At 45.6% G+C, this 26,879-nt stretch overlaps 1 protein-coding gene across 2 annotated transcripts in view; it reads left to right on the top strand.

Annotated features, from left to right (window-relative positions):
* The window catches only part of DOCK2 (dedicator of cytokinesis 2), a 452,311-nt gene that overhangs the window by 348,728 nt on the left and 76,704 nt on the right, over positions 1–26,879 (top strand). For both annotated transcript variants that reach the window (XM_055555142.1, XM_055555143.1), the window contains exons 30-32: positions 12,344–12,422; positions 24,959–25,059; positions 25,156–25,214. In XM_055555142.1, the coding sequence (XP_055411117.1) occupies positions 12,344–12,422; positions 24,959–25,059; positions 25,156–25,214 (239 nt within the window). The remainder of the gene's footprint in view (positions 1–12,343; positions 12,423–24,958; positions 25,060–25,155; positions 25,215–26,879) is intronic.

Below are 26,879 nucleotides of genomic sequence, written 5' to 3' on the forward strand. Positions count from 1 at the left end.
GAAATCCCAGCTAGCCACAGACTTTAGTCTTTGGAGGGGAGACAGGACCCTAGAGGCAATACAATAGTCCTTGCTTCTTTAAACCTACAAAATTAGAATATAGTTTTCTAAGGGACCTAGGGTTTCCCAGGTGGCGCAGTGGTAAAGAACCCTCTTGCCAATGCAGGAGATGGAGGAGGCTCAGGTTCATTTCCTGGGTTGGGAAGATTACCTGGAGAAGGAAATGGCAACCCACTCCAGACTTCTTGCCTAGAGAATCCCATGGACAGAGGAATCTGGTGGGCTACACCCCATAGGGTCCCAAAGAATCAGATACGACTGAGCACACACACATATACTTGGAGATAACACCATTCAGGGTGCTTGTCACCGTTTTTTGGTGATCCAACTGAAGAGACAGACTAATCAAATAATCTCATAAATAATGTAAAATTATGGCAGGGTTATATAAGAGAGGTACTTTATTAAGAGAACTATAAGATGTGATCTAGATCTGTGCTCTGAGAGATGAAAAGCAAGTGTTGGGGTGGGAGTTGGGAGAAGAGTGTGCCAGGCCAGCCAGAGCATGCCAAGGCAAGCAGAGCATGTGCAAATATCCTGGACTGGGCAACTGAGCAGAAAGGCAGGCAAGGGAACCTAAGGAACTGGAGTCGTCTACTAAATAGAAACATTTGCATCTCTGAAGGAAATTCCTACATTTGAGATTAGGTTTGGCACATATACACTATGATGTGTGAAACAGCTACTGCTAACCTGCTATAAAGCCCAGGAAACTCAGCTCGGTGCTCTGTGATGAGCTAGAGAGATATCATGGGGGGAAGGGTGGGAGGGAGGGCAAAGAGGGAGAAGATATATGTCTATATATATCTGATTTACTTCATTGCACAGCAGAATATTACAGAGCAATTATCAGTTCAGTTCAGTCACTCAGTTGTGTCTGACTCTTCACGACCCCATAGACCACAGCACACCAGGACTCCCCATTCATCACCAATTCCCGGAGCCTACTCAAACTCATCTCCATTGAGTCGGTGATGCCATTCAACCATCTCATCCTCTGTCGTCCCCTTCTCCTCCTGCCTTCAATCTTTCCCAGCATCAGGGTCTTTTCAAATGAGTCAGCTCTTCGCATTAGGTGGCCAAAGTATTGGAGTTTCAGCTTCAACATCAGTCCTTCCAATGAACACCCAGGACTGATCTCCTTTAGGATGGACTGGTTGGATCTCCTTGCAGTCCTAGGGACTCTCAAGAGTCTTCTCCAACAGTTCAAAAGCATCAATTCTTCGGTGCTCAGCTTTCTTTATAGTCCAAGACATCCATACATGACTACTGGAAAAACCATAACCTTGATGAGACGGACCTTTGTTGGCAAAGTAATAAAGCAATTATACTCCAATAAAATAAATAAATAAAATAAGTTGAATTCAGAAATACAGCCTGGGTTTCAGACTTAGTTCTGCCACCTTCTCTTTCCTGGAAAGTCATTTAACCTCTTGGCATCTCAGTTTTCTGATCTGCAAAATGGGGATAATTATAATATCCATTTCATGGTATTTGTGTATGTGTGTGTGTGAGGATAGACTAGTTACTCCTTAGATCACTGCTGGTACCTGGGAAGAATTCAGGCAATGGGAGCATTGCCATCTCCAGGTGCAGAAATCAAATGTAGCCTTGGGCTAGAGAAGCATGTGCCTGGTGTCATCCAGAAAAGAGGACTGTTTTTCTCTTGCAGGCACATAGCTCAGCTTGTAGATTTCCTTCATCTTCTAACTATGGTGATCCCTTCCATTTACAGAGCACTTGAAATTTTTTCAGTTTTTGCATTTTGTATGGTGTTATAATAGCTAACATGTATCACACACCTAGATTGTATACCTAGATGTATTACGCTCCCATTGTAAATACCTTAGATGTATTAACTCCTTTAATCTTTGAAACAACTTTTTGATATGATAAAATGTTGTAACCCACATTTTATACATGAGGAAACTGACACACAGAATACATGTTGTTAGCGTTGCAGTACTTAGTGTTGTGTTACTAGCGAGAACCAGCAAAGCCAGGCAATGAGTCCATGTTCTTTTTTTCTTTGCTTACTTCTTTATTGTATTTTTGTAAATTATGCAAATATGATATCACATCTACAAGAGACTTGGAAAATACAGAACAAACTTACATTTAGTTCTGTTACATATTACAATTATTTTTAAGTAGATAAATTGAGACTTTTAGTTGGAGTTTTAATAGCAAACTCTCAAAACTGAATAGAATGAATACAGAGATAAGTGGAAGGATATAGTAGACCTGAAATACTGTTGTTGTTTTTTTTAAAAAAAGGAAATTAACATGTGATACAGTAGGTACAGATTTAGTTCAAATTTCACAAAATTTTATGTTAGTGTCCATTATTTATTTTTATACCTTATTCAAAACACCGTATTGTATTTAACTGCATTGAGCAGCTTCAGCTGCTTGCAACAAATTCTGGTAAATTCTCTTTTCATTTTCATTGTACTACAAATATTTTCTAGTTTTCCTTGTTGTGGCTTCTTAAATACACCAATCATTTACAAGTGGACATTTAATTTCCAAATACATGAGTTTTTAAGGTATTTTTAATATTAATTTCTCATTTTAATATTAATGTCTCATTTAAGAGTCCATGTTCTTAGTCTCTACTGCTTTATCCTGTGAAATAGGCTTGTGTTATGAAGTGCATTGTAAGGATGTTCACACTGCTTATTTATTGGCTCAGATAACTTAAAGAGGCCCAAAGAGGTGACTTGCCCAAGGTCATGCAGCTAGTTAATGGAAGATTTCAACAAAAATTGGACAAATGGAACATACACCATGGTGTAAACCAGATCAGTATTTCCCAGAATGTAATTTTTTCTTCTCTAAAAATATGCAGCCTAAGCTCCATCCATTCATGTGGCCAAAGCACACTTCATATGTTGGTTGCCCTGTATGTTACAATATCTTCTTTTCCTTCCTTCTTCCTTCCTTTCTTCTTCTCCCCCCTCCCTCCTTCCCTTCCTTCCTTCCTTTCTCCTTTGCTTCCTTCCTTTCTTCCCTATTGAAAATGAAAGTGTAGGTCGCTCAGTTGTGTCCGACTCTTTGCCACCCCATGGACTGTAGCCCACCGGGCTCCTCTGTCCATCGAATTCACCAGGCAAGAATACTGCAGAGGGTTGCCATGCCCTTCTCCAGGGGATCTTCCCAATCCAGGGACCAAACCCAGGTCTCCTTCATTGCAGGCAGATTCTCTACCATCTGAGCCGCCAGGGAAGCCGCTTCCTTTCTTCCTTCCCTATTACTTATATATTTTTATGATTTTCTGCTTTTCTAATTTCCCTGTGGTTGCTTATTATGTATGTATGTATTAGTCGTTTATGATTTATCTGCTTGTTGGAGGAGGGAATGGAGTTTTCCGCATCTGAATGTCTCCTCCACTGTGTACTGCTTGTGTATGCAGACAGAGTGACATGTCTACCGCAAGAAATCCCTCCTGTGAGAGCATTTTTCTTTTTGGTATGATGCAACATTCAGTAAGATCTGATGTATGTGGCATGGTTAATTTTTGAATGATCAAATTCTTTGCAACATTGTAAATGAACAAAATATGCCTAGGAACCCCTTTCCCCCTCCTCTATCTGCACTTTGATCTGCCCCAACATTTGGGGCGGGGGTGAGGGGTGGTGGTGAGGGGTGGTGGTTGGGGAGTCAGACAGATCCCTGAAGCTTCTCTAAATGGAGTCCATCAACACAAGCATACTGAGTGTCCTGGGCATCAGAGGCTAGCGGGTGGACAGGCCCATCCACGCCGTGGTGCCAGAAGGCAGGGTGCTTACTGTCTTGTTGGTGAGGCAGTAAGTATGCCCATGGAAGTGTGACCAAATGCTGCAGCCACTATAGTGAGTTCAGAGCCCAGAGAAGTCAGGATTTATGACTGCCCAGGCTCAAATCCTGCCTCCACCATTTAATAGTTCCATCACCTCAGGTAAAGTTACTTAATCACTGTGGACTCTGTGTTTCTCACTGTAAAATGGGATAATAATAAGACCTATCACAAAGGATTTTTGTGAAGATCAAAATGAAATAATATGTATAAAGTAGTTAGAATAGTGTTTGGCATATAACAAGCATTTCATAAATGTTAGCTATTATTTTAGCTCTCACATGCCTATGATCTGGGAATATCCCCAGTATTTCACAAAAGAGACACACCTGGACTGGATCTCATCTGCCTTACCAGTGACATATTTTGAGATCTCATATCATCTCCGGCACACACGAGGCACACAGTAGGGTCATAGAGCTGGCCCTAGAAAGCTGAGCGGAGAAGTTCTCGGTGTGTGCGGGGCCACTCCTGTCAGTTTGCTTACAATCACTGACACCCACTCCCCCTTTCTCCCACCATCATTAATTTTTGCCACCTACTTCCTTTTTGTTGATCCCACCTACTCCAAAACCTGTTACCCAGAAGGAGGCTTCTCCATGGGTTTTTTTAGCCAGCACAGCACATCTAATCCTGACACTCACCTGGGCCACCGGGTTCCAGTCCCAGGAGACTGCTGCACCCCTAACTAGAGTCCAGAATTCACAGAGGGGCACTTGGAGTGGGCCATGCCCTGACCATGAGCTGGGATCCTCTGATGCCCTGTAACTTCTCGGTTCCATGATGCCCAGGACACTCATATATCTTCAATATATTTGTGTTGATTCAGTCCATTTAGAGAAACTTTAGGGATGTTTCTAAATCCCCAACCATCACCCCTCACCCCCACCCCAAATGTTTAATTCCTAGATCGAAGTGTAGATGGAGGAGGGGAAAAGAGGTTTCTGGGCACATTTTGTTCATGTACAATATCGCGAAGAACTTGTGTGTTGTGCGGGAAGCCACATAAAGGCTCTGGGAAAAGGGCTTTCTCACTGCTACTAGGGGAAGAAGAAGGACTCCCTTTCCCTGGCCAGCTCTTTTATCTCCATCTCCAAATTTTGACCAGTGGAATCAATTCCATCCCATTAACCACGGCACCAAGGGGAATGGGAGTCAGGGAGGCCCTCTCAGCCGTGGGCTTTCTCACTGGAAAGGGCACGTCCACCTCCAGTTGCCTCTTTTATTCACATCGTACGACTACTGTGCGTGGGCTGATTGTCACACTGGAGTGTTCTCATCCCCAGGTCCTCCTGCCTCTGAGCCGCAAGGTGGCCGGGCAGCTCAGGATAATGGCAGCAGCACAACGGGCACTTAGGAAGGGCCCTTACGCACTGAGGCCCTGGGCCCCCAGCTTCACGCACCGCATCTCATTTCATCTTCACATGCGGCTCATCACACGGAGGGGGTGGCTGAGCGTCCCAGAGGGGAAGCAACCCGCTCAAGGCCACAGCCTGGAGGAGCAGGAGAGTGGGAACGTGCCCCAGGCAGGCCTGCTCAGCTCCTGGAGGCGTGTGCGTGCGCCTTCTGTTACTGCATCCCGTCCAAGGACTAATGTGTGCGGTGCATGGGTTTATTCAGGAGATGAGACCCACAGGGACTCGCAGTTGTCTCCAGGATTGAGGATTTGTTCTGATACATGGAGGCAAGTAGGAAGCTGGGAACCTGGGCCAGCGGCTACAGAGAGGCTTCACATGGAGCAGTTTTCAGCATACCAGCCTGGAGTTTGGCTCGCTTTCTGCCAGCTTCTTCCTACCCACAGCAGCTGACTTCTCTTATATATGGCTTCTGCTGCCTCACAGAGTCATCTGTTCATGGCTTCTACTCAGGCCAGGGTCTGTTGCATTCTCCCTGGTTGCTCTGCTTTTGAAACGCCTAAAAGGATTTGGGAAAAGGGCTTTCTCACTGCTACTAGGGGAAGAAGAAGGACTTCCTTTCCCTGGCCAGCTCTTTTGAAACGCCTGTCTACTACTGTCTTTTGAAACGCCTCTACTACTGTCCAGGCTAGGGTGCCCTCACTAGATCACCCATGGGCTTCTAGCCAGCCTGTGTGGAAGGCTTGCCTGAGTCAAGTGTTGGTTCTGGGCCCAGTCAGCTGTGAGCAGAGCAGCAGGATGATGGGGACTAAGTGGGAAAGGGATCCCTTGTGGGCACGAGGAGGAGCATGCCCAGTGCTGAGAGGCCATGCAGGCTGGCCTTCAAGGGAGCCAGAATATCTGTATGGTTAACTGCAGATACTTTGAAGAAAGGCAAGCCTGAGATTGGGTGGACTCCAGTGCTTACTGGCTATGTGAATATAGGGAGTTTTGATATTTCCAGGGCTGAGTTTCCTCTTCTGTTAAATGGGTGCCAACATAACACCTACTTCAGTTTGTAGGATTAAATGAAACAATGTCTGTAGAGCACTTGGCACAGGGTATACACATGAAAACTATAATTCCCCCATCATTCTCATTATTAATGGTGAGCTCACAGCTTGGATTGAACAGAATTACAGATATTTCTTGGTGGACCAAATAGCAGGGTGGTTAAATACTGAGGTTCTGAAGGCAGCTTCAGTTCAGCTCAGTTCAGTCTCTCAGTCATGTCCAACTCTTTGCGACCCCATGGACTGCAGCACGCCAGGCTTCTCAGTCCATCACCAGCTCCTAGAGTTTACTCAAAGTCATGTCCATTGAGTCAGTGATGCCCTCCAACCATGTCATCCTCTGTCATCCCCTTCTGCTCCTGCCTTCAATCTTTCCCAGCATCAGGGTCTTTTCAAATGAATCAGTTCTTCACATCAAGTGGCCAAAGTACTTTAGTTTCAGCTTCAACATCAGTCCTTCCAATGAATATTCAGGACTGATTTCCTTTAGGATGGCCTGGTTGGATCTCCTTGCAGTTCAAGGGATTCTCAAAAGTCTTCTCCAACATCACAGTTCAAAAGCATAAATTCTTTGGCACTCAGCTTTCTTTATAATCCAACTCTCACATCTATACTGTAAAAACCATACCCTTGACTAGATGGACCTTTGTTGGCAAAGTAACGTCTCTTCTGTCTAGGTTGGTCATAGCTTTTCTTCCAAAGAATAAACGTCTTAATATCATGGCTGCAGTCACCAGCTGCAGTGATTTTGGAGCCCCGAAAAATGAAGTCTCTCACTGTTTCCACTGTTTCCCCATCTACTTGCCATGAAGTGATGGGACCAGATACCATGATCTTAGTTTTCTGAATGTTGAGCTGTAAGCCAGCTTTTTCACTCTCCTCTTTCACTTTCATCAAGAGGCTCTTTAGTTCTTCTTCTCTGTCTGCCATAAGGGTGGTGTCATCTGCATATCTGAGGTTATTGATATTTCTCCCAGAAATCTTGATTCCAGCTTGTGCTTCTTCCAGCCCAGCATTTCTCATGATGTACTCTGCATATAAGTTAAATAAGCAGGGTGGCAATATACAGCCTTGACGTACTCCTCTCCCTATTTGGAACCAGTCTGTTGTTCCATATCCAGTTCTAACAGTTGCTTCCTGACCTGCATACAGATTTCTCAAGAGGCAGGTCAGATGGTCTGGCATTCCCATCTCTTTAAGAACTTTCCATAGTTTGTGATGATCCACACAGTCAAAGGCTTTGGCATAGTCAATAAAGCAGATAGATGTTTTTCTAGAATTCTTTTGCTTTTTCAATGATCCAGCAGAGGTTGGCAATTTGATCTCTGCTCCTCTGCCTTTTCTAAATCCAGCTTGAACATCTAGAAGGTCACGATTCACATGCTGTTGAAGCCTGGCTTGGAGAATTTTGAGCATTATTTGATTAGTGTGTGAGATGAGTGCAAATGTGCGGTAGTTTGAACATCATTTGGCATTGCCTTTCTTTGGGATCGGAATGAAAACTGACCTTTTCCAGTCCTGTGGCCACTGCTGAGTTTGCCAAATTTGCTGGCATATTGAGTGCAGCACTTTCACAGCATCATCTTTCAGGATTTGAAATAGCTCAGCTGGAATTCCATCGCCTCCACTAGCTTTGTTCATAGTGATGCTTCCGAAGTCCCACTTGACTTCACATTCCAGGATGTCTGACTCTAGGTGAGTGATCACACCATCGTGATTATCTGGGTCGTGAAGCTCTTTTTTGTACAGTTCTTCTGTGTATTCTTGCCACCTCTTCGTAATATCTTCTGCTTCTGTTAGGTCCATACCATTTCTGTCCTTTATTGTGCCCATGTTTGCATGAAATGTTCCCATGGTATCTCTAATTTTCTTAAAGAGATCTCTAGTCTTTCTCATTCTATTGTTTTCTTCTCTTTCTTTGCACTGATCACTGAGGAAGGCTTTCTTATCTCTCCTTGCTATTCTTTGGAACTCTGCATTCAAATGGGTATATCTTTCCTTTTCTCCTTTGCTTTTTGCTTCTCTTCTTTTCACAGCTATTTGTAAGGCCTCCTCAGACAACCATTTTGCTTTTTTGCGTTTCTTTTCCATGGGGATGGTCTTGATCCCTGTCTCCTGTACAATGTCATGAACCTCTGTCCATAGTTCACCAGGCACTCTGTCTATCAGATCTAATCCCTTGAATCTATTTCTCACTTCCACTGTATAAATCATAAGGGATTTGATTTAGGCCGTACCTGAATGGTCTAGTGGTTTTCCCTACTTTCTTCAATTTCAGTCTGAATTTTGCAATAAGGAGTTCATGATTTGAGCCACAGTCAACTCCTGGTCTTGTTTTTGCTGACTGTATAGAGCTTCTCCATCTTTGGCTGCAAAGAATATGATCAATCTGATTTCGATATTGACCATCTGGTGATGTCCATGTGTAGAGTCTTTTCTTGTGTTGTTGGAAGAGGGTGTTTGCTATGACCAGTGCGTTCTCTTGACAAAACTGTATTAGCCTTTACCATACGTTTGTTTAAATCCTACTTTTACATGTATTAGCTGGCTTCTTGGGAAAGTTAACTAAATTCACATCTCTAAAATGAAAATGATTATCTAACTCAGAGAGCTAATGTGAGAATTAAAAAAAAAAAAAGCCAGGAAGGAACCCATGCCGAGTACTTAGTGCAGAGCCTGGTGCTCATTGGTACCTGTGACTGTGGTTAGTATTAACTTTTTTAGAGTCTGCCAAGCATCTCGGAGGAAATTCAGCAGGAAATATTAGGTTGATATTTGATTATGAATTTTTTGTTTGCAACAATTCAAGTTCATTTTTTAAAGTAACAGAAAGAGTTGAGTGTGTTTTCATTCAACACACTTCAACAAATTAATGCTTAAGCTTTAAGCACAATTTTTTTTTTCAAAAATACAAAAGACATGTTTTTCCAAACCCATATATGGGAAATCAAAGTCAAGCGATATTCTGATTTCCAAAGGATGGCTGCAGAAGAATCCAGAGAGAGAGAGGAGCCTTGGTTTACTGTCGTTCAGCCCCTATCTGCCACTAGTCCCTACCATCTGCACAGGGGGCTAATTAATTGGTTAATGGACTGGCCTTTGCAAGGCAGAGACAGATTTAGGTTGACAATCAAAATAATAACTGTTACTAAAAGTACTGATAGTTTTATTGCTGCTGCAAATGTGTAAAACCCCTCATTTTGGTAACATATTAGACAGTCTGAGATGTTTATACATAATATGACAGCCACTCAATGCCTTTCCATCTGGGGAATCAGATGCTAATCTTTAAAGAGAAAAACATAAGTGTTTTTGCAAAGGCACACTAGCAAATGACAGAATAACAAAACCGAAGAGATCTCACTTTTGGCAGCCTGATGGGGTGGAGGATTCTGTGGGATTTTTATTTCCCGTCTTTACATAGTCCTGCTGGCTGCAGCTTGTCCTCTGACTGTCCATTCTGCTGTCAGGGCCCTGCCCATACAAGAATGAAGTCATCCAGAGGGGTCTGGGTGGCCGTAGCTGGCATGTTGCTTTTGTCACCCTGTGGCAGGCGCTCTGCTCAGCACTGACCATACATCTGCCTTTATACCCTGTAGAAACCCTGTGAAAGGGGTTACGCTGCTGCTGTTTTGCAAGCAAGGACACTTAAATGTCAAGCATGATATTAACATGTCCCAAACCCACACTGCTGAGAAGTGCCAAAGCTAGAAAACACATCCAATTGTGTGAGTGTGTACAAATCTTGTGATCCTGATACCAGGATGCATTCCCGTCTTTGTTCCGTGAACATTTGGTGTTTAATGAACACCCGGCCCAGCTTCCTTACAAGCAGTGCCTGATGTAGCTATACTTGCCTTTCCCACACTCATGGCCCACCCAAAATATGTCTGCCGCTTACATGGACATTTCCTGTGCATCCTGAGAGCTTCCTTCTTCCTTCATTCCCTGGGCTTTCTCTGGCTGTAGGAGATTGCTCAGCCCACCTGCAGGGTAGACCAGAAATGCTAGGGACATAAAGTCTCTAGGAGCAACTTTCAACCAGCGATGGGCTGGCATTAATGGGAAACAGCCCAGGATACTTCTCATGTTCCAGTATGTTCAATACAGTCTCTCAGAAGCTTCCAAGGAGAACTGAGTCCCAGTTAGTACACAAAGCAATAACCTCCTAATAAACACTTGCTTTTTCTGGCTTCCCATGGGTAACCAAATAGACATTTCCTCTGGACCAGACACTCAGTAGAGAAATTACTGATTGTCTACTATTAATCAAAAATTATAGACTATGGTACAGGTAAGGTCTGGACCCTGCCCTCTTAGATTCTGCAAACACGTGCACCATGGAGACTTGGCCACAGTGAGGCAGGTAGCAGTTGGTAGCTGCAAAAATCCAGGAGAGAAATGAAGGTGGCTTGGTTCAGTGGGCAGTGGGTGATGAGAAGTAATTGAATTTAGATGTTTTTTGAAAGTGATGCTAAGAGGTTTTGCTGACAGGTCAAGTGTAGATGTAAGAGAAAGGAAAGTTAAGGATGCTGAGTCCTCCCCACCCCTTGAGCAATTGGAAGAATGGAGTTGTTGTTAACTTAGATGGGAAGACGACAGAAAGAGGCAGATAATAGGAGCTGAGCTTTTGACATGTACATTTGAAACGCCTATCAGCCATTCAAGTGAGAGCACAGAGCTGAGAGCTGGAATGTAAGCTGGAGCTCAGGAGAAAGGTCAGGGATGAAGATATCAAATTTGGGAGTCAGAGGCATGTGGGTTGGAGAGTAGATGAGATTATGGCGTGGGTCTCTGATTTCAAGGCAAGTACAGTGGAGGAGACAGTCGTTATTGAATCACAATAGAAATAGAAGTAGAAACAACTCTTGTAGAGGGTGATCCAGTCTGGGAAAGGCAGTTGCACTGGCTGTCGTTTGGAGTCCTGAAAGATGCAGCAGGCCATGTCCTAAAGCATTTAGAAGGAGGTGGCATTCTATACAAAGAACACAGCTGTACATTCCGAAAACCACCTGAGGCACAGATTAGCCATGAGAGATAATCTTAGCACAGAAGGTAGGGCAGTCATGGAGGACATTCACTGTCAAAAGAAAGAGCTTGGACTTATCCCGTGGGCCTTGGGGGGCCATTGAAGTGGGCGATCGACAGGATTGGGGATATTCCACAGGGCAGGGCATTCTAGAGGTCGAAAGGGCAAGAGTTAAAGGCTACAAGGGCAGTCAGTAGTGGAGAAGGAAAGGAAGAGATGGATGGCAAGACATTCAAGAAGAAACACAATTTGACAACAGATACAAAAATGTTCAATACGCATAAGATTTGCTCAGCATCACTACTTCCAAGAGAAGGGCCGAGAAGAGGTATATATGGGAGATGCAAGGCATACATAGGAGAGTGGTCACTGAAACACTGTGTACAACAGGAAGTGCTGAGAAGCAACATAAAGGTCCGTCAGTGAAAGACTGATGAAAGAAACCGTGATGCATCCATACGATAGAATGTTCTTCAGTGATTAAAAGGAATGATATGTATCTGAATTCATTGGCATGAAAGGAACACACAGTTTATTGTCAAGTAAAAGAGGCTGTGAAACAGAATTTATCACTTAACCCCATTTATCAAAATGCTATCTTTAAAATATGGTTTGTGTATATATGTCTAGGGAGACCTTTGAAATTCCATTCATCAACATGTCAAGGATGGTTTTCCCTAGATGATAGGATGGCTGGCGTGTTGTTTGTTTATTTATTTTATTTGGGGGGAGGCAATTTTTCTTCCTATCTCTCTGGATGACATGAATTTTCTGCCACAAGCTTGTAACAGTTTGAACAAAAGACAATACACATTTTCTAAAGGAAGCCAGACAGGGCCAGGTAAACGCGGCCCCAGGTCCGCAGTGTGAGCAGGTGCTAATATGGGTCAGCCGGCCTCTTCCTTCAGTCTCCGGGGCGCCCGCTGAGGGGCCTTCAGGCTGAAGCATGGGGGAGGGACATCTAGGGTAGCGTGCTCAGATGGCCTGCTGACCTTCTCCCCTCTTCTAGGGTCTTCCTGAGAGCTATCAACAAGTTTGCAGAAACCATGAACCAGAAATTCCTGGAAAACACGAACTTTGAGTTCCAGGTGAGTGTAAGGCACTGCGCATGCCTTGAGCTGTCCTGGCAGGGCTGTTCCAGAGACCTGGCTGATGGCACATCCTGAAACACTTGGGAGCTATGCCTGTGCCTCAGGGGGTTTCCACAGAGTGGTGCGGGTTTAGGGAGGGAAGGAAGTACTTAGCGTTTGGAACCCAGTCCTTGATTAAATAGTCATCAACTGAGGAGCATATGCAAATGTGACTGTATAATGTATCGTGCTAATGAAGAGACTTGCATTCATTCATTGTCAGAGTGGGTGTTACCTTTTAAAAATTTATCACTTTTTTTTTTTACTTTGTTATTCACCAGTACCTAGAAAAGCAGCCATTCTTAGATATTGAAAGATGAAACTCTTGTGACTTTCTGATACCTCCAGAAATCACTTTTAGCACGCAGACAAGACCAGGACCTCTGTGAGCTTCAGAGGTCCTGGGCAGACAGAGTGACTCATCTGCTCACGGCCCGGCAAGAAGAACCAGCTCTACAAAGCCTTTTGGACAAGTCTGGGTTGCTATTTCTGGCTTGAGGTGTGAGAGAGAAGATCCTTAAAAGGGGATTTCCCCCCCCCCCCCCAGGGAAGCCCCTGATCCCCAGGATTTCTTCAAGCACAAACTTAGGGAATAGCCAGCAAGCTGGGGCGACAGCTTTTTCTGCCAGCTTGTCTTGGGTGTTCAGTTCCTGTCTGGGCTCTGACCCACCGAGCAACCTCAGGCAAGGCCTGGACTGCATGCGTGTCTCAGCGGACTCTTCTGTAAAATGCTCACAACACCTCCCCTTGTTACTTTGAAGGGGTTTTTCCAGAATGGAAACGTGCACTTGCTCGGGAAATTCACCTGTTAGGAAGGTCCCAGCAGTTCCTGATCCAACACCTCCTCCTCCAGGAGGCCTCCCTACCTGATCCTCTCTGAAGGGCCCCCACAGCCCCGTGGTCACTGCGTATCGCCCCGTAGCCTCTGTAGTCTCTTCACTGCTTGGTGCTGCCTTTCTCATTTGCCTACGTGCCCATTCTCTTTCTTTCCTCTAGTAGAAAGTCAGTTTGGGAGTATGAAGCCACAGAGACTCTATGCTCTGTGTCTGGCACACAGTAGGACTCCCTGGGGAGGTGAATATTCCCTGAATATTCATTAGAAGGACTGATGCTAAAGCTGAAGCTCCAGTACTTTGGCCACCTGATGCAAAGCACCAACTCATTGGAAAAGACCCTGATGCTGGGAAAGATTGAAGGCAGGAGGAGAAGGGGATGACAGAGGATGAAATGATTGGATGGCATCACCGACTCAATGGACATGGGTTTGAGCAGGCTCCAAGAGATAGTGAAGGACAGGGAAGCCTGGCATGCTGCAGTCCATGGGATCACAAAAAGTTGGACACGACTGAATGAACAACTCGGGAGGTGACACTTGGGCTGAGGTCTGTGAGATCCACTCTGCTAGCAGCACCAGCCTATAAATACTCAATAAATATTATCTTTGAATAATATTATCCTCATAGCTCAGTCGGTAAAGAATCTGCCTGCAATTCAGGATACCTGGGTTCGATCCCTGGGTCAGGAAGATTCCCTGGAGAAGGAAATGGCAACCCACTCCAGTATTCTTGCCAAGAGAATCCCATGGACAGAGGAGCCTGGCGGGCTACAGTTCACGGGGTCTCAAGAGTCAGACGCAACTTAGCAATGAAACACCACCACAGTATCTTTGAATACGATTCTCTCCCACTACCTTGTATTTAAATCAAGCAACTGAACTAGAATGATAATGATGACGAAAGGAACAGCTGCCCTTTTCTGACAGTGTTGTACGTGCAGGATCTCACACTTTCTGCCTTATCTTTCTCAGTCCTTTCGACTGCCCTACAAGGTAGTCACCATGGCTGTGATTTTCTCTGCTGGGGGTATGTGGGCACTGAGGCTCCCAGGCGATGAGCAGACAGCCTGAGGTCACACCGCGTGTCAGTGCAGAGGTGGCCTGAACACACAGCAGTGGCTGGCACTGGAGCCTGCAGATCACTGCGGGCACGGGCTAGAGCTGGAGCTTCACCCCCACACTGGGTTGATTGCTTGGCAGGGGCTGGGTGAGAGGTATAAATCTTTGACATGGAAACAAAACATGTCACTTTGGCTGTTTGACTCCGGAGAAGTGTTTGATCCCCTTCCAAATATGGCCCAGATGCCTGCAGGCTCCAGTTATGAGCATGTGATCCAGGAAGTTAATAATGCCATAGCTTTTTTGAAGGGGCAGCTTGGAACGGCACCCCTAGGGGCCAGCAGCAAGGCCACGTTTGTGCCATAAAACCAGTGGCTGGTTTGCTCGTCTCTTTCCATGGGTGTTGGCAATGGCAGCCCCAGCCTGGGTTTCCTGACTCTGGCTCTCCTCCATGGTCTTAAGGGGATACTTTCCAAGAGAAGCTCAGATTCATGCCATTCTCTTAGGTTTATCCAGTTTTCCTGAAAGGAAATCTGCATCTGAAAGTTGCCCAGAGAAGTGGGGCTTCATACATGGAAGGTTTGAGCTTAGGAGCTCTGTGACTTTAGGCAAATTACTGAATCTCTCTGTGCCTCACTGTCCTCCACATCAAGCGATGGCACTGACAGTAGCTATGTTACTGGCTTGTTGAGAGGACTGAGTGAACTAATTCATGGAAAATACCTAGAACAATGCCAGGAACGTGGTGGCTGCTTAATAAGTATTAACTCCTTATAGTTACAGTAATTATCATTTCAGTGATGACCGTGGTGATGGCGATGATGCTCCTAGACTTGTCAGGTCAGGGAACCCCTGTGTCAGTCCTCCGCAAACAGGACCGTAGGGAGGCCCCTTTCTGGTCACCGCAGCACTGCCTAGGACCGTCACACCCACGAGATCTGTAAACTGGCAAGTGGCCAACATTCCAAGGTGAAATAAGTCTCTTTTCCTAATGAGACTTCCATAGGTATTTATTGGGAAGCACTCAAGGAGAGGACCATTCTTCAACCTTCTCTGTGCCACCTTCACCCCATGCGTGTGAGAATGGATCTGTTCTCTGTGCCCTGCTGGAACACGCCTTGTTTCCTTCTTACAGTTTCACTAATTATGCATTTAATATCAGCAGCAACAGCATCCATCGCTAAGTGCTGCTGGCCTGGGCAGCTGCTGTCCAGAGGAGGAGCAAGTGCAATTGGATTATCCTGAGTATCTTTTCCGAAACTGGGGTTTTATGCTTCAAAGGGCAAAAAGGCAGGAAGCTCTGTGGGTGCCATTCTGTAGGTGATGAGACCTGGGAATTACAAAAATGACATTTCCTGCTTGGGGCTAAAAAAATTTGCATTCCCAGGCATATTCAAGATACTGGGCCTTGACATTCACATCTCTTTGCCTGGTCAAGGAACACCAAGAGAAGATTTCCAGTTTAACTCAGTGAGAATTTTTAAGAGCAGTGTTCATGAGTCCAAACTATTACAATAAGCTTTGAGAAATTCAGAAGCAAAGCAGAACATTGCTCTGCCCTCAAGGACCTTGGAGTCTCAATAGCAGACTATAAATCCATCTTCTAGCATCCAAGCTTTTGAAGAAGATGACTAACTTTTGTTAGGTGTTGATGTAGGGCATTTTGACCCTTATCACAACCCTGTTAGGTTGGGAAATATCCATTTTACTGGTGAGTAAACTGAACTTCAGAGAAGTGATTGATTTTCCTATTAAAGGTCATCAACTATTAAGTGGGGCTGCTAAAATTCAACCCCAGTCTTTTCACTCTTCTGTACTATCTCTCAGAAATAGGGTGCCTTTTGGACCTAACAGACAGCTCTAGGTAGTTCCAGAAACACTGTCGGTTCATGTTAGCTCTTCCTGGCCCTCTAGATGTTAAAAACTCTGATTGGCCCAGAAATCAGTGGACCAGATGTGTTCTGTGGCTCCAGGTAAATATTTCCATCTTAGGCAGGTATCTGCTTGCTACTAAGACCATTCTCTCCACTTGGGAAGCTCTAATTGGCTCTGCCTTCATTAATTCTAGCCTTAGTCTTGAGGCATCTCTGGATCATCTGGGCAGCAAATATCTTGGGATCATTTTTGAACCTATACTGGAGACCCTGTGAAATGAAAACCTACCAGCATATCCCCAGCCATTGTGGAAGACTGAGGGCAGGCTTGGTCTCTATAAGGGGCAGTGTAACCAGAGATGGCAAAAAATGAGAGAAGGAGCACGTGCAGCACTCACTGAAGCCCTGCAGAGGCCCAGAGCACTCCCCACAGGGAGGGCACCGCAGGACACCTCTTCCAGGCAGCAAGGTGGTCACGTGCTTGCTGACAGCTTCTGTGGCCCTGCCTACTTAGCCTGAGGGCCACAGACAACCTCTAGTTGATGCTCCCAACCTGAATCTGTAATTGGAAACTTTCACCCCCAAAATTAATGGCATCTTCAGAATGGCCATGGCACCTGAGTCTTTCCACCACAGGGGAGGGTACAATGACTGCGTTTTAGCAACCCTGGGTATTGGGCCTTTATTTTTTTTTAATTAATAATTTGGGCTAAATAATAATTCAAGGCCATTGAGAAAGAATCTTATAGGATCAAAGATTTTTGATGTCTCTGCTGTAAAGATATCTGATGAGCCAGTGGATGAACCTCAACCAGCAAAAAAGGCTAATGGGATATCAAGAAAGAAGAAAAGCAATTTCAACAGAAGAGCAGAGTAGTTCAAGACTATGCCTTCTGGAGACACATACACTTGGATTCAAATGCCAGCTTCACCGTTTTATAACTGTGGAGCTTTGGGCCAGTTCTTCAACCTCTCTGGGCCTCAATCTCCTGCTCTCTAAAAATGGGGTGAACCATAATACAAATAGCTTAGTTTCTGGGGAGGATTTAACAAGGACACATGCATAAGTGCTGGGCTTATTAATGAATACTTTCAATAAATATTTCCTGAGTGTATGCTGGGTTAGACATGATCTTAGTCACTGGATGTACAACAGAAGATAAAGAGATGAAGTTCTTGCTTGCATGATGCTTGTATCTGGTAGAGGAGACAAAATAAATGATTGGGTTAGCCAAAGGTTTCGTTCAGGTTTTTCTGTACCATGGTACACCCCAACAAACTTTTTGGCCAACACAATACTTCTGCTTAAGATATGTCCTGAATCCTGTGAACAGACTGAAATGAGGGTCAATTTACTTTAGTCCAAGCGAGCTGGGAAGACTTCTCCAGGAAGTGATTTTTGAACTGAGATCACAAAACTGGGTAGTAGTTTGCATGCTTGCTAAGTCACTTCAGTCGTGTCTTATCCTACGCAACCCTATGGGCTGTAGTCCAGCAGGGTCCTTTGTCCATGGGATTCTCCAGGCAGGAATTCTGGAGTGGGTTGCCATGCCCTCCTCCAGGGGATCTTCCCAACCCAGGGATGGGACCCATGTCTCTTACATCCCCTGCATTGGCAGGTGGGTTCTTTAGCTCTAGCACCATCTGGGATGCTCCCTTTAGATTCTGTTGAAAGAGAGAGGGTAGTTTGCCCAGGACAAGGGAGCTGGTAACTGGATTGGAATTCTGGAAGGCAACCTGATAGTATCTATGAAAACAAGCAACAAAGACAACAAACAGTAACAAAATCTGCACAGACCCTGGGCCTTAGCGGTTCCACCTCTAGGAACATACACTACCAAACAGTCTCTCGTGCATAAAGACGTATAAACAAGCATGTTGATTACAGCATGGATGCTAAAGAAGAAACGAGTTGCAGTCCAGCTAAATGTCTGTAAATAGGAAACTGGTTAAAATTGAAGTGCATTCTTAAAGCAGCAGACCACGCAGCAATAAAAGAGAATGAAGCAGATCTGTATACGCTAATGTGGAAACATCTGCACGTAATATTGATGAGAGAAAACAGCAAAGTAGAGCAGACTATTAGAAAAAAGATGTCTATACATATGTTTGTTTATACACAAAAAATTTTGGAAGGATAGCTGGTAAATTGTTAACAATATTGTCTTCTGGGGAATTAGACTTGGGTCCAAGGTAGGATGGAAAATAACTTTTACTATTTAACCTTTCAACCATTTAATTTTTTTACTGTATGCATACTACATTTATAATTTTTGAGAGTTAATTAAAATAGCTGGGTTCTAATTACACCCAACAGCAGTATGACTGGGTGGTTGTTTAATTTATCTGGATCTCACTGTTTACATCTGTGAATAGAATTGGATCAGATGACCTGTAAATTTATCCCAGCTTTAACCTTCTATTGTCCTGTGGTTTCAAAATATGAAATTCCCAATCAGAAATCACCTTACTTCTTCCCCAGGGAAAAGGAACCTGTGTGTTTAGCCAGAGATTCTGTGGCTTCCCTGAGCCATCCAGCAGGGCTCTTAATAAAATGCCACCAGGCAGCTTGGGGCAGGGAGGAAAGAAAAACGTGAAATCTTCTGAAACAACTGGAGAATCTCTCTAACAAAATGGAGATCAATAAATAAATATTTTCTGGAGCACTGTATTCAAGCCATTGTGTGGAATTTGGCATTAAGGATACAAGGAAGTGGAAGCCAGGACCCTTGGTACTGGTGGGCCTTACAGAGGAGCCAGCACCAAGGCCAACACCAGCATGCTATTGACGGCGTGCTGGTGGATGTCTCCAAGCACACACTATTTCATCCAGCACTTATAACAACTTTTTATGGTAGTTACCATGATTTTTTCCATTTTATAAGTAAGAAAAATGAGGCTCAGAAAGGTCCAGTGACTAGCCAACAATAGCTCAGCCAGTAAGAGAGACTGGTGTTCATCCCCTAGTGTGAGGTACTGATGCACACTCTGAACCACTGGACCATCACGTCATGGGAAGTGAGTGGAACACAAGTTCGCGTGTGAAATGGAATGAATCCACATCTTTGGTTGCACCTACTCACACTACTCAAATCTGGAAGGGCTGAGCAGGCCTGATGAGTTCTGCCTTCTGGGAAGGCCTGGTGGAGGTGGTAGGTCTTGAGCTGGGCTTTGATGAAAGGATGAGACTTGGCTGCTGCAGGTGTGAGAACTACCATGAACAGTGCCATGGGGACCGAGATGCTCGTGTTGTATCTGTGAGTCTGAACAGACCAGTTCCTCCCCCTCCCTGGAATAGGCAGTTTGCTGCCGAAGAAAACATTGGAAACTGCCAGGAATGCCAGATTAGTTCATTTGGCTCTGACTCTTGAGGAGCAAGAGTCAGGAAGGTGCAGGGAGGAGGTGTCACGAGTGTCCAGCTGTGTCTAGTCGCTGCCACTGCTCACTCCCAGGCCCTCCATGGAGCTGCTGGCCAGGACAGCCTCCCCTCAGTCCCAGGGTCAGCCCCACGGAGCCTCATGGGCAGAACTGGAGGGGGGCTGTGGGTGAAACACTTGGGGATACCATTACTGCTTTTTTTCTTTTGAACTTCTTATTTTGTATTGAGGTGAGGCTGATTAACAATGTTATGATAGTTTCCGATGAAAGGGACTCAGCCATACATATACATATATCCAGGCTTCCCTAGTGGGTCAGTGGTAAAGAATCTGCCTGCAATGCCGGAGCTACAGGAATCATGGGTTTGATCCCTGGGTTGGGAAGATCCCTGGAGGAGGGCACAGCAATCCACTCATGTTCTTGCCTGGAGAATCCCATGGACAGAGGACCCTGGCGGACTACAGTCCCTAGGGTACGGCTGTAGTGACCATGTGCATGCCTGCATACATGCATCCATTCTCCCTGAAACCTCCCTCCCATCCAGGCTAGGGGGCATAATTTCTGACCTACTGAGAAAAAGAAGCACTGGACCTATGGTCTCGTGATTCACAAAGATCTTCAAGGAGGGAAATCAAAAGAAAATCAAGTGCAATTCTAATTATGTATCCAAGAGAACCAAAAACATATGTTCACAGAAATTCATATGTAAATGTTCATAGCAGCATTATCCATAAAGGCCAAAGCTTAAGCTTAAGTGAAATCGCTCAGTCATGTCCAACTCTTTGTGCCCTTACAGACTGTAGTCTGCCGGGCTCCTCTGTCCATGGGATTCTCTAGGCAAGAATACTGCAGTGGGCTGCCATTTCCTTCTCCAGAGGATCTTCCCAACCGAGGGATCAAACCTGTGTGTGTCCCACATTGCAGGCAGACTTTTTACCCTCTGAGATACCAGGGAAGCCCTAAAAAAATTTGCAATACCATGGACTATATAGTCCATGGAATTCTCCAAACCAGAATACTGGAGTGGGTAGCCTTTCCCTTTTCCAGGGGATCTTCCCAACCCAGGGATCGAACCTAGGTCTCCCACATTGCAGGTGGATTCTTTACCAGCTAAGCCACAAGGGAAGCCCAAGAATACTGGAATAGGTAGCTGATCCCTTCTCCAGTGAATCTTCCTGACCCCAGGAATCAAACCGGGGTCTCCTGCATTGCAGGCAGATTCTTTACCAATTGAGCTATCAGGGAAGCCCAAGAATATTTAATCTTCCTCCTGTAATTTTTTTTCCAGTTTTAGAGTGAAGCTAAGTGAAAGTGGCCCAGATGTGTCCGACTCTTTGCAACCCCATGGGCCATATAGTCCATGGAATTCTCCAGGGCAGAATACTGGAGTGGGTAGCCTTTCCCTTCTCCAAGGGATCTTCCCAACCCAGGGATTGAATCCAGGCCCCCCGCATTGCAGGCGAATTCCTTACCAGCTGAGCCACAGGGAAGCCCAATAATTCCAGGTCCTCCGCATTGTAGGCAAATTGTAGCCACAAGGGAAGCCCAAGAATACTGGAGTGGGTAGCCTATCCTTTCTCCAGCGGGTCTTCCCGATCCAGGAATTGAACACAGATTCTTTACCAACTTTGCACACTCGATTCTTTGCCAACTGAGCTATCAGGGAAGGCCTAAAAGCCAAAAGGTAGGAACAAACCAAATGTCCATATTGGACAAACAAAACGTAGTTTATCTGTACACAGCGATACCCAGAGTAATGTCCAGCAATAGACGCAGATGAAGTACTGACACTGTCACAGTGCGGATGGGCCCGGAAACATCACGCTTAGTGAAGGAGCCGGACCTGAAAAGCCGCATGTTTTATGACTCCATGTCTCTGAAATGGCAGAAGAGGCAGATCTACAGCGACTGAAGTAGCTTTGTGGTTGCCAGGGGCTGAGGGGGATGGAACAATGGCAGTGGTTGCTAATGGGTGGAAGCTTTCTTTGGGGGATGATGAAAATGTTCTAAAATTAAATAGTAGTTGAAGCGACTTAGCGGCAGCAGCAGTGATGATTTACTACCAGTAAATCTAGCAGTAAATCTAGTAGTGAGTATGGTAAAACCCGCTGAATGGTATACTTTTAAAAGTTAATGTTATGATATGTGAATTATATCTCAACCTTAAACAAAAAGAAAATCAGGAATAGGGTGACATAAAACATTTCTGAGGGACTAAGTCAGGTAGAATAGAGGTAGAACTTAGTAAGAAGTTTCATTAGATTTGACATGTTTAGGTGTTCTCAAACATGTTAGGTGTGAGATTTCTGGAATTTTTCTCAAAAGCAATACCAATTCAGCTCACTTTGTTACACATCTATTTCCTGTTGTATCCTGATTACTCTTTTGAAATCCCCTAAATTCAGGAATTTCTCACCCTAAAAAATAACCCATTCCATGCCCTATGACCAGGTTTTCCCTTTCCTTGGCTCGTGGTTTCGTATCTTGGTCTTAAACAGGACGAGCTGTGAGCTCTGAGCTTGAGCAAACAAAGCAATACATTGTCAGAACTTGCAAGTCATGGGGTCACCAGGAGGAAGGGCAGCTGGTGTGGCTGAGAGACACCCTGACCCTCACTGTGTTTGGAAGCAGGGTTACTATGGAAACAGAAGAGCTTGAGATCTGATTCTCAGAGTGATGGGGCGCCTTTGGAAGACTTTGAGGAAGGGAGGGATAGGATCTGGTCCTTCGGGGCTCTGTGTGCTGGGTTGATTTTATGGGGGCCACAAGCCAGGAGGTCACTTCACTGCACCCCGGAAAGACTTGGTCTTTTGGACTCTGAGAAATAAAGTTTCAAGTAAAAGAAGGAAAGCTCTTCCCTCAACAGAGTATAAGCTGCACGAGGGCAGGAACTGCTGTCTGTGTAACCACTGCCCCAGCCCCACATGATGACACCTGGCCCATTGAAGGTGTTCTGTAAATACGTGTCAGTATAGTCTCTGCTAAACACAGACCACAGCATGTAGAAAGAGACCTGAGTGTCAATCAGTAGTGAAAAAGTAAAGTGAAAGTGTTAGTCGCTCAGTCACGTCCAACTCTGTGACTCCATGGACTGTATCCCTCCAGGCTCCTCTGTCCATGGAATTCTCCAGGCAAGAATACTGGAGTGGGTGGCCATTCCCTTCTCCAGAGAGGGGATCTTCCCAACCCAGGGATTGAACCTGGGTCTCCTGCATTGCAGGTGGATTCTTTACTATCTGAGCCACCAGGGAAGCCCCATCAATCAGTAAGCCTGGGTTTAAATCCCAGCTCTGCTGTATGTATAACAAGCTGTGTGACCTTAGGCAAAATACTTCACCCCTCTAAACCTTGTTCTTCTCATCTGTAAAATGAGTCTAATAATGGCTGCCAGGTTCTGAGAGGTGGAGGGAGGGCTATGTGGGAAAGCGTCTGGCCCATGGTAAAACAGAGGGCTTGTTTTGCTTTTCTCTGAAACAGGAGCCACAAACCCATGTGAAAGTAACAGCAGTAAGTGAAAGTGAAGTCACTCAGTCGTGTCCGACTCTTTGGGACCCCATGGACTGTAGCCGATCAGGGTCCTCCATCCATGGGATTTTCTAGGCAAGAGTGCTGCAGTGGGTTACCATTTCCTTCTCCAGGGGATCTTCCCGACCCAGGAATCTAACCCAGGTCTCCCACATTGCAGGCAGATGCTTTACCGTCTGAGCCACCAGGGAAGCCAGCAGTAAGGATGTTACCAAAAGTATAGCTGCTTTTCACTTAGTCTTGGCCATTGGAAACCTCCAGTGAGCATCTTTGAGTGAAGGATGGCAGCCTCATTGGCAGGTGATTTCTCTAGCTGGTGTTACCCCTCCTCTTGGCTAGTCAACATTTAGAGGATGCTGGACATGTATGGGCTTCGTCCATCAAAGCTGTCCCCCACCTGCTCCTTTCAGGGCCATGACATCTTGTAATAATTGCCCTTTAGCACTAAAGGCACCACGTTGTACTATTATTTGCTTTGGTACCAAAGAAGTCACCAGAATAATGAAAAGAATAATAAGGCTAACCAGAGCTTTGGCGCTCTTACTGAGATCCATGCCCTTTAACCACATCATCTTTACCACAGTCCTCTGCAGTGGATACAGAAGTAACCGCCCCCCCTTGCAGATGGCTTCACTGAGGCTCAACAGTACCTTGGTTTGAGTCTCGATCTCTCCGTTCTGTATCCTGCATCAATGTCACTGTCACTTCTGCTAATCTTTGGAGCACTTTCCCTCTGCTGCACACTTTGCTGGACCTGTTTCACCATGAGCGGGTGGAGTGGCTTCTAGTCTCTGCATTTAGCACCAAGAGATCATGTAAATGTTAAAATTATGGTAAGCCTACTTATCAGCTGGGCCTCAGTGGCCCTTGAACTCAAATGAGCATGAGAATCACCGGAGTGCTTGTGAACACATGGATTTCTGGGGTTGGATTCAGTAGGTCGGAGTGGGGCCAGAGAATCTCCATTTCTAACGAGTTCCTAGGTGATGTCGATGCTACTGGTCCAGGACCAAACTTCAAAACCATAGAGCTAAAGGGAAGGAGAAGGCGACATATCCTAAGGTAGAATAGGCGGCAGGCTGGTCCTCTGCTGCCAGCTGAATTAGGAAAGACTTCCAGAGACGCTGTTGTTGCTGTTCAGTTGCTAAGTCACGTCCAGCTCTTTGTGAGCCCATGGACTGCAACACACCAGGCTTCCCCATCCTCCAGTATCTCCTGGAGTTTGCTCAGGTTCATGTCCATTGAGTCAGTGATGCTATCCAACAGTCTCATCCTCTGCCGCCCCCTTCTTCTGCCTTCAGTCTTGCCCAGCATCAGGGTCTTTTCCAATGAGTTGGCTCTTTGCACCGGAAGCTTCAGGTTTAGTATTAGTCCTTCCAGTGAATACTGAGGGTTGATTTCCTTCAGAATTGATCTGAGGGTCACTGAAATCCTTATCCCTTATTGCCCCCTAATTCTAGGGCAGAGAACCACCTCACCAGGACACCCAGCTGGGCTGAATTATTCATTTTCCAGAAAAGCAAAGTGAAGCAAAACAACAGCAATAAAAAAAGAGCAGCCCTAAAATCTTTCTCCTTGCCCAAATCCTGTTGTCAGAGAGAGGATGTACATGGTCAGTGCCTAGAGAAATCCATCCATTGTCCTCCTTTGGCTGGAATGTTAATTTCACAGTCAGTGCCAGTTAGAAAATTGCAGTGCACAGAATTAAACTGGTTCTGCCTCTATCTTCTTCCATCTTCATAAATTATTCACATTACCCAGCGTTTAATGTGCCTCCCCACTTCAGCCCTCCCGATGACGGTTCTCCATTCTTTCATTTACAGCTGTGGAACAACTATTTTCATCTGGCAGTGGCTTTTATCACTCAGGATTCTCTGCAGCTGGAGCAGTTCTCGCACGCCAAATACAACAAAATCCTGAATAAGTAGGTTGCATTTGGAGCTCCTGAAAAGGAGGGGGGAGGTTTGTGAGAATCTCTGAGGTGATGCCTGAAGCAGACATTTTTTTTTGTTTCTCCTAGGTATGGGGACATGAGACGGCTAATTGGCTTCTCCATCCGTGATATGTGGTACAAGCTTGGTGAGTAGGCAGAGGCATTCAGACAGACACATCTGCACATGCCAGGCTCCTTCTTGAAGACCATCTGTTAGAGGGCCATGGGGGTTTCAGCAGAGGAAGCTTGAAATAACAGTTTATCACTGTACACACCCCAGGTCCTTAATAAGTGCCTGATGAGAGAGAGTGCCCATCCCAACCTCCCACCCCCCAAAACAGCTGTGGATCTGCTTCTCCTTGATGCCCTTGAGGGGTTAAGAAATCAAACTGGAATTTACAAGGAGAAGGAGCATGACTGCTGTGGGAACGCATGGCCTCCCTGTCACGTGTGCTTCCTGTTGATTGGTGCGTGTTCTGCATCCTGCTTCTTGTGTGATGTTGTGATCTACCAAAGGCCCTCCAAACTCATGGGGGAGAGTTGATTCTGTGGCAGACGAGGTTCTCCTGTGATATGATTTGAGCTGGAAGGTGACCCCAGAGGCTGTCCCTGCTTCAGTGAGCTACAGGAATCCTGGGCAAGCTGAGTGGTACCTATGGGAGGAAGGAAGGGGAGATAGAGTCAGCAAGACCTTTATTGAGAGTCTGAGTCAGCCCTGTACAAGGAGATTTTATTTAATCTTCACATCACCTCCTGCAAGATGGAAACATTTCCCTCTCATTTTATCAATCAGGGAACTCAGAGGGAAGGAGCTTGCTTGAGATGAAACAGTAGCAAGCCACAGAGCTTGGTTTTGATTTCATGAGGATGGGGGCTGCACACCTTGCCCAAGGCCTGAATCCTGCTCCATAAATCTGTGCAGAAAGGATGAACGGGTAGACAGATGAATAATTAGTAACAAGTAGTGAGCTCTTTTGCCTCCTATTTTGTGCATCCTCCTTGACTCTGCTGCTGAACTGCTCTGTGCTTGTCTTAGATGTGCTCTCTTCAGTAGGGCACTTGCAGAACTCTGCCTGTCTCTTGGATTCAACCTAAATCACCTCCCCAGACCTCTTAGTGTCTATCAGTCCCATCTGACTTCCTGGACAGCGGTTCCTCGCCCTTCCCAGCAAGGTGCATTCATTGTCGGGAAAGCACGTGGCCATCTGCCTGGGCTCTGTGTTTGCTGGCACCATTGCACTCAGGTCAAGAACACGTGCTGGTAGCAGGGTCGTAGACTGGTTCCCAAAACTGAAGGGAGAGCTGGGGGTCGGGCCCAGAACAGACTCCGCCTCTGCCGGGGGCCTTGCCTTGTCATTTGCACGCTGTGAGGTGCAGAGCAAGGGCCCAAGTGACACTGGCCCAGCTTGGGGAGACAGCGCCATCTCCCAGGGTGTCTGCGAGGCTCAGAAGGGCAAGCACTGCGAGTGGGAAGCTAAGGAGGCCACACCCATGGAAGAGTTGTATCATCATTTTCACCCTGTTATGACAGTATCCTCCTTAGTTGTAACAACCAAAAATGTCTTTGTGTGCATGCTAAGTCATTTCAATCATGTCTGACTCTTTATGACCCCGTGGACTGTAGCCCTCCAGGCTCTTCTATCCATGGGATTCTCCAGGCAAAATTACTGGAGTGGGTTGCCATTCCCTTCACCAAGGGAATCTTCCTGACCCAGGGATCGAACCCGAGTCTCTCGCATTTCAGGCAGATTGTTTACCCTCTGAGCCACAAGGGAAACCCTAGACATTACCAAGTATCGTCTGTATGTGTA

This window comes from Bubalus kerabau, chromosome 18, assembly GCF_029407905.1.
Source record: "Bubalus kerabau isolate K-KA32 ecotype Philippines breed swamp buffalo chromosome 18, PCC_UOA_SB_1v2, whole genome shotgun sequence".
Classification (NCBI taxonomy): Eukaryota; Metazoa; Chordata; class Mammalia; order Artiodactyla; family Bovidae; genus Bubalus; species Bubalus kerabau.